The 17163-nt window shown below is 34.7% G+C and overlaps 1 protein-coding gene across 1 annotated transcript in view; it reads right to left on the bottom strand.

The window, feature by feature from the left end:
* Positions 1-311: 311 nt before the first annotated feature.
* The window catches only part of RAB11FIP2 (RAB11 family interacting protein 2), a 36677-nt gene continuing 19825 nt past the window's right edge, over positions 312-17163 (bottom strand). Inside the window, exons 4-5 of the mRNA XM_009668617.2 lie at positions 8468-8513; positions 312-5005 (exon numbers count right to left, since the gene is read on the bottom strand). Of these exons, the coding sequence (XP_009666912.1) occupies positions 4778-5005; positions 8468-8513 (274 nt within the window). The 3' untranslated portion in view covers positions 312-4777. The remainder of the gene's footprint in view (positions 5006-8467; positions 8514-17163) is intronic.

Raw genomic sequence — 17163 nt, 5'->3', positions numbered from 1 at the left:
CAAAATCAGAGGAATGGTACTTTCACAAGAACTGAAGCTTTCATATAGAAAATGTGTGTGTTTTAGCACATTAAGAACATGCCCTATTTTCAACATTTACAAGTTTTGGGAACTCCTGAAGAGACTTCGCTTAATGGCTACCTTGCAAACAGGTAGGATATTCATTTAGAACTGCCTTTAAGGAAATATACCTCTCTATGGTTTGTGATTCTTAAAAGCATGGTTCTTACATTATCAATACATACTTAAGTAGAGCTCAAATGTTACTTTGCATAACACAGACTAATATCACAATTCACGAAATGTTGTGGTAGTGCATTGTGATGCTTTATTAGTGTTAAACATGCAATATTTATTTAATGGACAGAAATTAAAATATTAAGATAACATTTTAATCAACTTAAAGGAGTTGAAGTTGCAATAATGAAACAAAAATAAGGCTTTTCATGCATTATAAGTTTATAGTTGTCACGTGTATATAGCTGTCATTCTGTACCATTATTAAATGTATACAAACTACCATTGATTGCACAAGACAAAAATCAGTCCTTAAGTTCTAAGTTCACATCTTTTACAGACTTCTATATAACCTGGATCTTCAGCTTTTTATAGTGCATTGTAATACAAGACATCTGGAAGCTTCTAAGACGAATAGGAAAGGCCCTACCATCTGTAACATACAGTGGATTCTTCAATGTACAAATTATGAAAGATAAAGCAAATGCCAAATATCCTTTAGGAGACCATGCCTCTTTCAATAGAAATGAATCTCAAAATCCTTCATAAACAGATTAAAGTGCTACCTATTGCATATTAAATACTTCCAGTAACTGTGTCTAGATTTAGAATTTATAAATCCCTGAAAAGAGGGTTTCAAAATGGAAGTGCCAACAGACCCTTAAATCTAGCATCAGGAGCACAGCAGCACTATAATCCTTCACCATTTACTTCAAAGAGAGGAAGTTAGTCAACATGCTTTAAATATTACCATTTAAAAAACACACAGCTAACACCTCTATCATACCTACAATAGTAATGGATACATAAACAGCAAAAAAGCATAAGCTTACTTTACAAACTTGGTGTAGGACAATATTTTTTCTTTAAACCTGGAAATGTAAATAAACCTCCAGTGCAGCAGTAAACTTATTAAGACAGCAGTTCTGTTTGTTTGAAGATGCATCTAACCTGTACAGAAAGAAATGCAAACTAGTACCTAATGAGCTTGAGTTTCCTTAGTCCCCAGATCATGAAACCTTTCTAAATGCAAGGCAACATTTTCACAGCTGGAAAATTACAAACAGTTCTTGATACAGAGCCAACAGCAATGAATGTAGTTATGTATAATCTATGGAGAATACTACATTCATTAATAGGTGGAAAACCAAGCTAAACATAAAACATAGCAGCAAGAGGTTATATATATATGTGTGTATATATATATATATATATATATATATAAAACATTCTTTTTGAATGGCAGAAAGTTTTCATTTGTTATTTACAACTCTAAAATATGGCCTTGATATTTGTTCAAGTAAGTAAAGTACATCGCTATGAACAGAGCTGTTTCAAAGTTTATATGGATGAACTTTCATGCTAATTTTGAGAGAAAAGATCAAAATGATGTGGAGATGTCCAAGATTTTCATCCCTAGATTTTAAAAGTACAGGAAAGATTGATCATAAGTGGCAAGTTATTACAGTTTTAAAATGATCTGAAAGAAATTATCTGAAATTTTATACTAAGGGAGAAACAGAAGTTTCTTTGTTTTCAACTTATAAATTACTCTGTATGAAATGTTTTCATTTGAAAGCTGCATGGTTTATAAAAATACAAGTAGTGTGATGATGTTTTTCAAAACTTCTTTCTAAACAGAATATGATGTATGTTTAATATCTTCCAGGAATTGCTCCAAAAGTAACTTGCACCTTTAGCTATACAAACTTCATAAAAATATTTTATAGTTGTAAATGTTCCATTCTGCATCTTTTAGTAACTTAACCTTTTCCTAAATTGCATTTGTGATTCTCCCCTGTTCCCTGATAAACAGATCAGATAAAGACTAGATAGCACGTTCAAAGCTGCAACAAGTTTCTTCCCTAATGCACAAAAATTGATCTTTTCCTTACCTTTAATCTGCTTATCATTCTTGGTATGCAAATATGTCAAATGATCTGCTTTTAGTCAATTACGCATTTTGATATTCTACATTTACATTCTAAAAGAAGTGATTTCAGAGGTGCTAAATATAGTAGAGCTTCATTTTAATAATTATAAGTTGGCTTGCAACTGAAAGTCATCAGAGTGCATTCTCCAGTTAGTTTACTTGTAAAACTCCATTGGTGTGTATGATTAAACTTTCATAGATAATACAGGTGGTCTCATATTGTACCAGTGAGTTTTAAAATTACTGTGGAACTGAAAACAATTGCACGCTTCCCCATTAACAATACGAGAAAACCACGAGCCTCAGCCAAACGTTCTAAAATGACTGAGAACTTTTATGGAAACACTGAATAACTGAAATATATCTTGGTGTAATTAGAAAACTAAAACCTACTTGAGTGCAAAAGTTAAATTCCAACAGTAAATGTACCATAACTTACTACATAACCTTTGGCACTTTGATTGTATTACTACAAATTTACAGTCATTTGGATCTTAAGTAGGTCAGAAGAACATTCATATGGTTTATGAGGTACAGAACTCGATAAATCCTTAGGCTGTCAGCGGAGAGACTAGTTTATGGACTGGGCCCATCTCTTTGTCACAAATGTCTACAGGCAGAACACTACAATTAGGCAGGGCTAGAATGGAATAACGAGGCTCCATTTAGGCACAATGATCTATGCTAATGAATCCAAACATAGGGCTGAGAATGCTCAAACGTCACAAATTTTAGGACCTTCGCACTGCGGAGGTGAGGGATAGTTCTAGTACAAGCATCCTCTTCCACATCATGTTCCGCAATGAAAACTAAAAGAAGAAATTGAAATCTGAGAACAACTGTACAAGGAATTGTTTTCCTAGGGAGAACAACTCTGTGCTGTCACAGAATACTAACATCGTCAAAAGCCTTTAGATAGTAGATTTCTTCACATGTTTTTCCAGATCATAATTATTAAAGATGATTTTACTAACCTTTGCATTTTTAAAAATGAAAATTAAGTATGTTCAGATTTTTTACAACAACAAAATAACTAAAATTTAACTTTAGCCTTTTTTCTTCCTCAGCAACAGCCATTATATGATGATGTAAGAAAAAAATAGATCATGTGGAAGAAAAGAGAAGGACGAGGAAAAGACAGTCAATCTTCTTATATCTAAATCTAGAATATTCTCCCGTACACATTTTTATATCTTTTTACTGCTCTGGAGCAACAGACAATCCAACTGAGACCCATATAAATAAAATTAAAATCTACTTATGTTAATATTGTGAGGATTAGTCTACTACAGCATTTTCCTGTTGTGTGTTCAGCACTCTATTTTGCAAATTTACTGAATAGGAGATACCTTTTTCATATGTCATCTTATAAACAATTATTAAATAATTGGGAAGATTCTTATTATATTCATCTTTCATTTACCTTAGTGAAAACCAACTTTTAAAAGTACTTACAAAGAATACAGATCTTTTCTTTTAAATGATAAGCCTTTCTAAGTACTCTGGATGTGTTTAAGCAACATAGTCTATTTCTAAAGTCATATACTTTGTTGTCATAAGATTTAGGAAACCTAAGACAGATATATATCATTTAAAATTCAAGCTTAAATTGACTCACTTTTATATTTTCAGAATTATGATGTCTATTTAACTCAGTCTATTCATTTCTCCTATATTTCTACTGTACTAGATTTTGACTGAACAAAGTACTCATTTCTTTATTCCATACTTTCCTCCAGTCCTACTTCCGACTATTAAGACTGTTTGAAGTACTTTAACATATAAAAAGGCATGCGATAACATTCTACAAAATGATCCTCAAAATAACCCTATGAGCTCCCTATCAAAGTTCAATCATTATACATAAAATTCAGAATTTAATTGTAAAATAACTGATTCGAGCATGTGCGTTACTGAAATGGCTTGATATGTTTTATACTGTCGTACAAAAAGCACATTGTATAAGATACAGCATTTACTCTTTGTAAAGATTGTGCATCACTGTTTCCGTCTAGTATGTGTAAAACAAACCACATTCCACTACAATAAGCCACACTTAGATTTAGCAAAGCATGTTATACTGGCTCGAAAACAGTGGTTTTGAAGGCATGCTGTAATACCAAAACGAAAAAAATTTACATAATACCAATAATCAGTCAAGAAAACATTCAAAATAGCACGCGCTATTCCAGTTGAAACTGCCAGATGGTGAAAATTAAGCTACCGTATAAAACTGGACATATTTAATGTGCATTATTTACACTGCAAGTAACACTGTAGCTAAAGGTGTTTTCAAAAAAAAAAGAGAGAGAGAGAGAGAGAGAGAGAGAGAGAGAGAGAGAGAGAGAGAGATTCACTGTTCACCTAACATAGATCATTATATCATTGTTCATTTAAAAAGCTGTTTAGCTAACATAACCGAATACTACTTTCGGCATCCCCTGCTAATGTTTGGAGTAAAAAACAAATGAAAAACCTAAACTGCAGATGCCTCCTCTCGATTCCTTAGGAATTTCTTAGGAAAAAAGGAATGAAAAGAAGTCAGAATGTTTAAGTATGATTTCCTTCCACAAACAGATTCAGCAGAAAGTACCATCAAGTATCATCTTAGCTTTTGGAAAATTTGCCAGCTTTTCGAGAAGGTTCATATGGCACTCTGAGAATACTAGGCGTTTCTTCCATTACTCGTACAAGAAGATTATCAATGTAATCCTCAAGTTCACGAATATGGATGTCCTTCTTCTTAAGTTGTTCTTTATGTTTCACCAGCTCCTGCAAAACCTCTTCATAAGTAAGATTACGGTATCCTGCAGTGGCATCAAAAGGATTTCCATCCTATAAATAAGTTTAAAAAAGAAAAAAAGCACCACCAAATTTTATTAAGTATTTCAGTCCTCTGAACTGGTTGACAGCTTTTCAAATAATTCTTATGTACGCTGCTTGAGAAAATCAACTTTTCTTAGACTACACCTCTAGAGTTTTTCCCTCCAATAGCCCTAACGTAGAAGACTCAGCTGGAGATAGGGTTGCCCAGTTTGAAATAAGTATCCAAACCCATCATTTCGGAAAAAATATTTTTCTCAGAAAGAAACATGCACAATGAATGTACCTATGAGCAGTAATTAGAACTTCCTATTTTACATTTCAGGTGAAGTTAAAAGTTGCATCATATTTGCACGAGAGAACTTAAAATAGAAATGTGTACTATGAAAGATCTTTCTTTCTTTCTTGTCTGCTTTAAAGCAGGTGGAGCTGAATTAAGCAGGAAACAAATCTTTTCTGTAATGATTTCTGATGACTCACTAAATACAAGTATTATCAGGGACGGGCAAACTAGTCCTATAATAAAGGGCAACATATGATCCAAAATGCTGCAAATTTGAACGTCGTATTTTGTATCAAGAAGAAATAGTGGTCACCTTATGTAACCAGATAGTAGTTAACTTTTATCTGGTTCGGAAACTGAAACATTTTGAAGATATGAAACCTCTCAGTAAGTGAAGTAATAAAATCTCTCAAATCCCAGACCTCTAAAAGGACAGAATATGAGCACGAGATAGCTTTTGTTTACAGTTGAAACTTGTCATTAAAATTGATAAAGCATGCACAGCAGGAAGCACACCACATGATAAATTCATACACAAGTGTCTGGCTTCATCCCTTTTCTTTCAGTGCAGCTCAATATTTACACATAGGCATATAACTAACCATTAAAATATACAGGTGGCCAAAGTTTTCAAATAAAGGTAATAAACGGCGATGGTGCACTGCAGATACGTTGAAGCACTACAGATCAACCAGCCCTTTTCCATCAATTATATTCTAATAGCAGCTCTTGAGAATATGTGCTTTTAAGGATTTCTCATTACATTTGCGATAGATAACATCACATTCATCTACATGCGTTTAGTCATTAACAATAAACTCATGAACAAGTTAGACTATTTTAAGTGATCAATAATTCCCACCTTATGAAAATGCTTAACTTGATGAAATTTATAAACTGGTTAGTAATTGATTTCCAACAAATAGAGAAGATAAAATAGCTTTACTTTGTGGTCACTGTATATATAATGCATTTTCTTCTACAAGAAGGAAGTAAAAGTTGTTCTTACAGTACTAAATTTTTTTACGCATTGGCAAAGACATCATTAAAGCTTCCATATCTAAAAATAAAGGTTTGCTTAATTTTCTGATTTGGCAGAGGAATAGAAACTAAGATGGAATGATGTTTTTAATTATTATATAAAGTTTACTGGAAAAAAGTGTGTAATACATAGGTTTTAAAGATGTTTTGTCATACACATGCTCTGTATAGAACTTTCTGGGAATAACCTGTCACATTAAATACACAAGCAAATTCCAGTTATATGTTCTTAGCACTTAGAAATAAGTACTGCTAAAGTTAAGGAGATTTTAAATGTTCAGTCTGAACAAACAAGTGGCAGATTAAGGAACAATCATATCCTTACAAAAATAGCTACTAAAATTTGAATATAAAACATTAATCTTATAATGAATTGTTAAGAAAAGAGATTCTAAGTAACAAGCTATGTAAAGAAGGGTTTTCTCTTGGCTACAAAACATTACTGGGGTACAAATTGACATTCAGAGGAAATGGAGAAAATGAAGTTGGATAAAATGAAGGCCTGGCAGTCTCTGATCATCCCTTTATTGTTCTAATGAGGAATTCTGCTCTGGGAATATCATCTAAGCTACTTTCACATCTTTTCTCCTACTTACTTCATCTTCCTTTCAGTTCTTAATTAGGCCTTAAAGAGCTCGTGCTGCCCTTTCAACTGGCTACTGTGCCCATTTAAACACTGCTTTCAGAGACAGGTGTTGGCACCAGAGTAGAAGACATAAAAACATAATTACTAAATGTGATGCACAAGGAAGAAATATAATAACTTGGGTGAGGGCTATTATTGCAGAATCTAATATAAATTACTTCAAACACCTTAGAAAGTAATCTTGAACGTTAAAAAAAAAATCAAATAGTTTCATTCAACGCTATGGGTGAAAGATATAGTTTCTTCTCCTTCTAATTGTATTTCATATTAAATGAGCGCCACCTCATAATCCTGCAACTGACATTTAGGATAGCTGGTATTCCAAAAGAAAAATCATCAAGGATTTCTTTTATCACCTTTAAATCCTTTAAATAAAACAATTCACATCTTATTCCTTAAAAGAACTATAGCAATGCTTTTACCAGCAATAAATTACAAGATTTGCGGTAGCGTATTTGCAAGCATATAGAAACTGTAATTATGGTTACTTTACAGACAATAGCTGCTAAGTTAAATCAATTTTTTTGATGTTGCTTTTTGTCAGAGATTAAGTAACCGCCTAGTAGAATTCGGTTTACTATCTGATCAAAGGCAGCCTTCATATACTCTGACATCTTCAACCAGTTTCTTATATTATAAAAACTAGGCAGTTTATAATAACATCAAATGTTATTACAACTCATTTACATAAAACAGAAAAAAACCAAACAGTACAAAGTCTTATTTGCTTGTGCAACTTCTTTTCTATAGGTTTTAAAGATTGAAAACAAACCCACTTTTAAAGATTTGATCTGTTCAGAGAAGAAATTCTCGTAAGGCCACATTTTATTTTAAGCAAAGAAACTGCATTGCAAATCTGTGGACTGTTTTTTCTCTTTTCTTTCTTAGTATACAATTTATTCTAGGTACTTTTAGAGTCAAAAGAATATTTTAAATGATAAATTCTAGTCTTTCCATTTTCAGGGTTTTCTGAAAGGCTGTTCATTTATTATTTGCATTGTTAATCCTATTACACATAAGTTCATTACTTCCATTTTGACTGACCACCTAGAAAAAAGTCCTCAATCTCCAACCACAGTGATGGGAAGCACCTGCTAGGTCAACTACTATATCAGTGGCTAATGCAGAATTGTCCACCTGACTCTCACTTCTCCAGTTTTATCTGAAATACCTCAGAACAGCAGTGCTGCTTTGTACATTCTGAGTAAAGATCTCTGACGTAAAGTAGAGAAGAGGGGGGAAAATATTACCAGAAGTTATCCAAATATTTTGCACACTCAGTGTAAAACTCTTCTTTATTTCCAAGTCTATCTTGTTCCAGTCTTAAGCCTCTAAGCAACAAAGAGAATTTTTTTACTATAATTTCTGGAAATATCAATTAAATGGGAGACAAACAAATACTTCCTTATATGCGGATAAACAAAAATAAGAGTTTATATATTTTTTGTCAGTCACCAATTAGGTGGCATTTATTGATGGCTTTCAATAACACTTCGTAACTCACCATTGTTTTCCTGAGGTCCTCAATGCCAGAAGGATTCATATTATAACTGTGGGAAAAATAAAAAACCCATATATTACCAGTGCATACTTAGATCCGACCAAAACACCTTCCAGAAGATAATACTGATTTAGGTATATAGTTGTGAAAACAGTTCGTATGAATTGATACATTTTCTTGACTTGCTGAACTTACGAAAAATAAGACAATATACAAAGTTAAAAGGAATTTTAATATATTCTTTGTTCACAGTTTTGAGTATTTTTCATACTCGTCATATAATTTGAGTAGGGAACTAAGAAATGCAGAAAAGAATATTACAGATTGGACTTCCCTAGCTCTTGTATAATTACTAGATTAACCACAGTTTCCAAAGAATAAAGAGACATTTTTAATGAAATTTTCTGGGAATAGGATGCAATTGTTTAAAAAAAAGACAAAACCCAAAACACTGAACATGTTTTGCCACTTTTCATGGCAGTTGTTACAGAGGAGAAATGTCTCTTACAAATTCCAGTGAGAACACCACCTTAAGTCAGAGCTGAAAAGCCGTTTCATATTGAGTAAATAAACTATTATTTTATAACTCTAATGATTATCCAACGTATGCAGAAAGTGAAGTTATTTCATGACTTTGTTGTGTTGAGATCTTTCTTCTCAGCTCCAAAAGCACAGTTGATAATGATAAAAGCGGTCATTGTCAAAACGTCAGGCCTAGAGAAGGTCCGCTGTTATCTCAGATTGATGCTATTTGCAAATATCTTCAAAATCAATGCTACTGCATTCTGATGTACTTGCTATAACAAGTTTTGAGAGAATACTAACTCTTTATAAAATCTGTTCAGAATTTGAATATGGCTCACAAATAGTATTTACTTGGTAGCATCCTAGCAGATATCATTATTTCACATCACAAAATCTGCTATTTAGTTAGACTGTATACACTGGCTAAGGGCGAGGTTTGCTGACAGAGCTTCTAGAAAACAGATCTCTGTTTGGCTACAGTGAACTTGTAACCAGCTACTATGAACCATGAAATATTTACAGCCTTCAGAACTGACAAGTTCATTTCTTTCCTTTCTTACTTATTTTTTATATTACAGAATCTCAAGGGCCTAGTGCTACTGATTAATTCTACAGTAAATAAGCTGGTACATGAAGGAAAAAAATAAATTAGTAAGATAATGCAAATTTAGGCTGTGGTTGAAAGAACAATTTAAAAAGTTATAAGAAAATTTTTACTTTTTTTTATTTTAAAGGTCACTTAAAGTAGGGAAAATGTATTTTTGCATTTGGGCATTTTGAAAATGTCGATTGCTCTTTGTTATCTGAATTTATAAGCCATACATTTCACAGTGTAAAAGTGGAAGGAACATCATTTACAAAATGATATTCACTGTAAATTTTTCTTTAAGTTGAGAAAGTAGGTAGTCTTTTGCTTACACAAAAATCCAGTGAACCATCTGCAGAACTGAGGGTATTAAGTAAAGACTGGATTACATGAACAGTCACAACTAGAAATAAGAAGGTGTCTGACGAATCAAGTTCCGGCTAATTCCCATTGTACCTGTTTGTAACAGTGATCTGAAGCATTCTGCCTAGTTTGCTAGAGAAAAGTTTTGAATGAGGGGCCTCTTTCATCGGGTATTGTCTAAAAAGCTAGAGGCAGGACCCCTCCCTGCTAGTCTGCCTTTGAGTTTCACACTGATGTGTCAAACACATGATGAACTTGCTTCATTCATGGCTGCCTTTTGTGATCTGAGTACAACAAAAAAAGAGTTAACTGAACTGGATCGAATTAGCTTGGTGAAAACCAAGAATGTCTCTATTTAACAAAGTGTGGCGTTAATTTGGGATATCTTTCTTTTGGGACTGTTTCCTCATGTTAGACAAGATATAGAATAATACAGCCTGACTGCTCAACTGGGTGAGTTTCTGAAAGGTTAAGAAAGCAAGATCTTTTATTGCACTGAATGAATGACTTTATAGTTTCTGTGAAATAAGTTTAGGGACTCTTTCATAACAGCAGCTTAAAAGAAAAGCACCAGTTCAAACAACTAAAAGTCACATTAGCAGTATACATCACTGGGAATATGGACTAATTTTTTTCAACTAAAAAAACCTTCATTCATTTCTGTAATATTGTGGATAATACAACTGCAAATACAAAACAGCATATATGTGTATTTCACATGCAGTAACTAGAATGTATATGTCAAAAAAAAAAAAACCTACTTAAAAAAATTTAAAAAATCACCAATAGAATCCAAAACCCATGAATACTGTATTTTAAGAGATATGTGGACTATATACTGCTTGTCAGTTAAGCAAGAAGAAACAGGTGCTCTGAGATTGCATCTAACTTTTTAGAATCAGATTGTCTACTAACTAACTTGGGAGCTGCATGGTCTCATTGAGCCTACAGGGTTTCCTTCCCGCTCTTCTAGCCTGAGGTGAACATGAAGAGTTGCAGACTCTCACAGCTGTACCCGTAATTCACTGTCTGAGAACCCTGCAATACCTTTAAGGGACACACTGTAAATGTATGAATACACACAGCGGGAAGTTTTGCATATATTGTGGACTGAAGTTAATGAGAGCTTTTATTTTTGAACTTCAATTTCATCACAATAATGCACCCCTAACGTTAACATCTTGCTTGGTTACTCATAACAGCGTAACACAGAAAACACACTTTCAGGATTACAGCACGTGTATTGTACAATGATCATAATAAGCCTATTTCAAGTATCCATTTTTTTAACTTCTAACAGCATTCTGAAATCACTGATCTAAGCAATTATAAAAAATAATGACATTTCTTACTGTGTTACAATCACAATGCATAACTTAGTTATAGCAGTTAGGGTCCTGTCACTATTTTTTCTCAGGGTCTGATAAACTGACAGTGAGGTTTTGCTGTGGAAGCATGACAAAAATACGTTCACAGCTTCGGAGAAAGTTTTCAGCGTGTGGTTCACTGTTAAATGTGATTGTAAAAAAAACGGCTTTGTGAGATTCTATATTTGTCTTTCCTCAATTACTCCCAAACTAAATTCGCTCAGTTTACAAGTAAAAAGAGGCTTATTGTCTCTCAAATGGACTTTCTGCCAACTCATCCTAGGAACCAAAGTAAAACTGTGTTTTTCTAGTTCATGCATTAACATCGTCACAGTGTGCATAACTTAGGTTACATCTGATTCTCATCTTCTGTGGTGCATCATCAACAAACCCTACATCTCCTCTTCATGCACTAAATAGGGAACCCATCTTAGGAATCTACAGAAGAATCTGTTAACTGTAGTTATGCCTAAATTTCTACTGCCTTCTTACTGGATATAACTTTTAACCTACAAAACTGGCTTGACTAATCCTCTTTCTGTTCACTGAGACCACCTCATCTATCTTCTTGCCTGGAATTCCTTCATCACCTCAAGAGATCAAGACATGTTCTACCTCTTATCCTTACCCAAATGCACAAAGAAGCCCCTGGCTCCACTGTGATTTATTAGCAGGCCTGCATGCCCCAAGGTGATGTCTAAGGTCCAATACTGACTGGTAACAGAAGCTCCATGGTTTGTCTCTGAATGCTGATGACTTTTTCACTCTGATCACCCTTCAAAAAGTCAGCAACTAGTAAAAGGAAGCATCAGCAAGACTGAGGAGGAAGGCATGGATTCAAACCCAGCTGCAGTAAGGTTATGCAGGTGACTTTCACCAAGCAAGTGTGGCTGTCCACTTGACTCCTGCTCAGACTCTGGCCTAACACACGGCTCATGCTAAGGCTTGGTGACTGCTGGGAGCAGCGCCATTAAGCTAAAGCAGGGGCACCTTGTATGCCAGATACAGACAGAAAGGAGGTCTGCTATCCTTGCTGTTTTATAAGTAACTCGTTATTAACGCCCGATAAGACCAAAACTCTTTAGAGTTAAGCAAGTTCTTGCCCAGTAACCGAAACGACCAATAGAGATGGTATAGACCAAACTTCTGAGCTGGAAGGTGCAAATACATTCAGCTCACCCAAACAGCCTTTGAAGCGGATCCACCAGCAGCCAGACAGCATCGTGACAGACAAGGAAGGATGAGCACTCTCACTTCAGCTAGGTAACTATTTTGCTCATAAGCACATGAATTAGTGAAATAATGAAGTAATGATTTACACAATTAACAAATTAGGCTCATCTACTAGGGATTGAGCGCTTTTTTGCTTTCTACCAAATAAGCTCATGAAATAAGTTTGATTCACACAGTACGTTGTCCTGCAAATTTGTGAGGTGCGAATGAACCATGACAGCAAGCCATCCAATTTAAACAATCCTCCTACCCCAGTATACTCTACTCCATCTAGCACAGTAATTAGTCAGGTCCTCTGCTTCATTCACCAGGGAATTCTGTTAGTTTCCTTAGTAGTTACTTTATATCAGATGTTTTTACCAGGTTAAATCATATTCATTATTTTACTGCAACTATTTCTTTTTTAAAATCTGCATTTCACTAAATAGTAATGCCCATTTGAATTTCAGGGGTTTTATTAGTTGGGATTTTAATTTTAACTTATTTCAAGCCACAGAGGAGATCCCTTCCTTTACCTCATATCCCTGCAGGGGAAAAAAAGTGATGAGAAAAAAGATAGCATAAGCAAGTAATGAAGATAAATGTACCATAACTCTCTTTTTGTGGAATATTTGGATGACTATACCATAACAGTCATATGACTATATCACAACAGGCATATTATTTTATATTATATTGTTATTTTCCTTAGTTAAACATATTTCTTTAGAACTACATGAAGCTCTTCTTTTGTAACACTGATTCTTTATGAAGTTGTTAAATACTTGCATCGATTGATGATTATTTGCCATTTGTGTAGAAACTGCAGCATGGTGAAAACATATGTAAAAGGAGGTAGCTCCAGTATCCAGATGAAGCACTCCAGAAACAGAGGCTGACCACAGCTGCTAAGCACAAGCTTACATTGAGGTTGAGCACCTACAGAGCTCCGTGTTGATAAAGCTGCTATCAGTCTCTATATTAGCTATTTTTAAGATTAAAAGTATCTTGAGTTTAGACTGTATCACAAGCTCAAGTTTATGACTGGGTCTTGTAATTTTGTCCTTTGAAGTTAAATGGTAGTTAAAAATTCAAACATTAGGTCTAGTGGCTGCTTAAATATTTAGTTTCTAAATGCCTAGAGATTAAAACTATGTTTAAAAATCTTGCCTATAACTGATTTAAACATTTTACTGCCTGAACCATTTACTCTGACAACATAATGAATTGGAATCAAACTTCTAAATTGTGCTGTCCGGAAATCATATTTTCTTAAGGAGAAAAAGCCTTTACTTATCTTTTGTTACTCATATTATTTATATGAATATTGTAATGTATACTACTGGAAATTAAAACTAGGATATTTACATTAATCTTTACTATTTAAAATATTGAAATCTGCTTGAAATCTGCATATATCCATTACATCAATGCGTTCAGGGTGAGCTTTCAGTATTTTCCTTTAGTATGGAATGTCTGCGTACAGGTAATTAGCAAAGTTCTACCATGTTCATTTTTCTAACCTTAGAGTTTAATAAAGATTACTTCTATTCCTACTTCTTGGTCTTTAGACCAATTATTATTTCATTGGTTATGTATTTTTCTTTGGATTTTATCAACATATACAAAGCCTTGAAATATTAAGATGCAGTTTAAGTTATTACCAATGTACTGGAAAAACAAAAGAAATGAATAAAACTAGATACAGTTGAAGAAATTCAGAAACTTAGTTTTCCACTGAATATTACTAGCCTGCTGTATCTGGCAATGCAGACATCAATTTATACTCTGAGAAGGAATGACTGTCACGTCTGGCAACTATGCAAGTATGGAGTAAGCACATTACCATCTAATTCCCAACCAGATTCTGGGTAACATCACTTAAGACACTTCATTATACAAATTGTCCTGCTGTTAAGCCATATTCCAAGGCCTTCTGGAGTTTGTGTAACTCCAGGAGGACACAGAAAGAGTATCATTTTTTGTTGCTGTCACTCTATTTTCTTAAAATTACTACAAACTTTCATGCCAAGAGTTAAGAAATTGGACCAAAACCCCAAACTTTGAACATAAAACACATTTTTATTGCAAATCATTTGTTCTCGATATGCATATTTTTTACATGGACTCCTTCTAAAATGACCTGTTATGATTGTCCTCCCGCACTCCATGGTGCCCTTTTTAAAGGCAATAGAAGGTTCTACGAAGATAAAGAAGTTACCGCCTCAGAACTCCTTGCTGGGTAATGGTCCTGAACAACAGGCACTTCAAGGAAGTAACCTTTTCTCTTGTGGCTCACATATACCTCAAATTTAGTGCAATGGTAACACTACAGTGGTCTATAGAAGCACGCAAGCTTTCACACGGCTCAAAGAATTCAACAAAATTTCCATATACTTCTGTTAGGAAGAGTTATACTAATTTCTGTTTCGTTTAGCTGAGGTAGACAGTCTGCGGCTTGTTCACAGTCATACAGTAAATATTTCTCACAATGGGAATAATTAAACCTAGGTCCACTGACATTCTAATCAATAAGTCATAAATAATCTAATCTTTTATATACTGGGTTTAATCGACTCCATCATATTAAAAACCAACAAGGCATTAAGATTTCAGTATCCTTCTAGCTATCTGTCTGCCTTTTCACGTACAAAAGACAAAAAGGAATATTGAACAGGTGTTAAAACAAAAAAGAACTAAGTACAGACTAAAATGTCTAACTCGTTACTGAACATACAAAACAAGCTGCTTTTAAAGACTAACAGCAATGTAAGATGTGATAAAGTCAAACAACATATAGTCTAAGCACTCTGAAATTACTTTGCTTTGACTGAGAAAAGGCAACCATGAAATATATATTTTGAAAGAATGCCTTGCCACAGGTGTTTTAGATGCTTAAAAAAAATAAAAGACCCAGGTCATGACTTGCTATTTTCTTGAACGTGATGTAGTCATTCACATATGTGTAAAGAAACTGAAAAGCAGGTTTAAATACCAAGGTGGATCCCTAACTTATGCACATACATGAACTACTTCATTTTGAAAACAGCCAAGAATTTGGTTCCACAGTAGGCTAGTGGTTGATTCTAAGGTGTCTGATACTATTGGAGACAGATTAAGGGATCTGGAGGCATATAGGGTTGCATTTATGAGCTCTGATTATATGATGGCTAATCCTCTCCTTCAAAAAATATGAATATCATAAAATAATGTAATTTTTACTTGCATACCACTGGACATCATCACTTAATCATGCAGGGCTTAAGAAGCATTCTAAACTCAAAAGTGAGCTTACACAGTGTACTCAATTGAATTTTAACTTAAGTTTCTGGAAGCAAATAAGAACAACTTTATATAAAAAGCAATATTTTTAAGCATTTAAATATTCCTCCTTTTTTAGGCACTTGTACACTAAACTAAGAAATCAGTTATTGAACACAAGGTCCTATGGCTAAATAACTAGTGAGGTTTTATCCTCAAGAAACCACTAATGATCCTCTACGTCACTATACTCAAGGTTGTGCCAGCACTTTCACTAGAATGTCGTACTTTTAGGGATAAGTCCACCAAAAAAACCAACAAACTGAAACTGAAATTTTGTACTGAAATTTCAAGAACCATTTTTCAATTATTTAAAAATAGCTCTACCTCTCAGTTCTTAATATGAAAAAAAAATTATCAATTTTACTTACATTCTGCATTTATTAATTAAGAAACTGTGTATAATTATTTAAAGCTTTTATTTAAGCAAATAGAACAGCCAGTGCAATCCTCTTTGGATATATGATATGTCCCCCAGGGGTCAAGATTGCATCCAGTCTTGTTCAACTTACTCATCAGTGACCTGGAGGAAGGGACAGAGTGCACCCTCAGCAAGTTTGCTGATGACACAAAACTAGGAGGAGTGGCCAATACCGCAGCAGGCTGTGCTGCCATTCAGAGAGACCTGGACAGGCTGGAGAGATGGGCCGAGAGGAACCTCACGAAATCCAACAAAGGCAAGAGCAGGGTCCTGTACCTGCAGAAGAATAACCCCATGCACCAGTAGAGGCTGGGGACTGCCCTGCCGGAAAGCACCTCTGCAGAGAAGGACCTGGGAGTCTTGGTGGACAACAAGTTGACCACGTGCCAGCAGTGTGCCCTTGTGGCCAAGAAGGCCAATGGGATCCTGGGGTGCATTAGGCCACATCTGGAGTACCATATCCAGTTCTGGGCTCCCCAGTACAAGAGAGACATGGCACCACTGGAAAGAGTCCAGCGGAGGGCTAGAGAGATGATTAGGAGACTGGAGCATCTCTCATATGAGGAAAGGCAGAGAGAGCTGGGCCTGTTCAGCCTGGAGAAGAGAAGACTGAAGGGGGAGCTCATCAGTGTATACAAATATCTGAAGGGAAGGGGTCAAAAGGATGGGGCCAGGCTCTTCTCAGTGTTGCCCCGCAACAGGACAAGAGGCAACAGGCAAAATCGAGATAAAGTGTAACCAGTATGTAACACAAGCTTTATTTTATTTTCTCTAAGTTTAACATCTATACTTTATACTCAAAATACCAGACAGGTTTGTGAGGAAAAAAATCCTGTATTTTCCTGCTCAACAAAAATCTCCACCTAAGGCTGACTAGGTTTCTGCATAACTCCAACCACAAGTA

Source organism: Struthio camelus, chromosome 7 (assembly GCF_040807025.1).
Source record: "Struthio camelus isolate bStrCam1 chromosome 7, bStrCam1.hap1, whole genome shotgun sequence".
In the NCBI taxonomy this organism is placed as follows: domain Eukaryota; kingdom Metazoa; phylum Chordata; class Aves; order Struthioniformes; family Struthionidae; genus Struthio; species Struthio camelus.
This window is presented reverse-complemented; position numbering and strand designations above follow the sequence as displayed.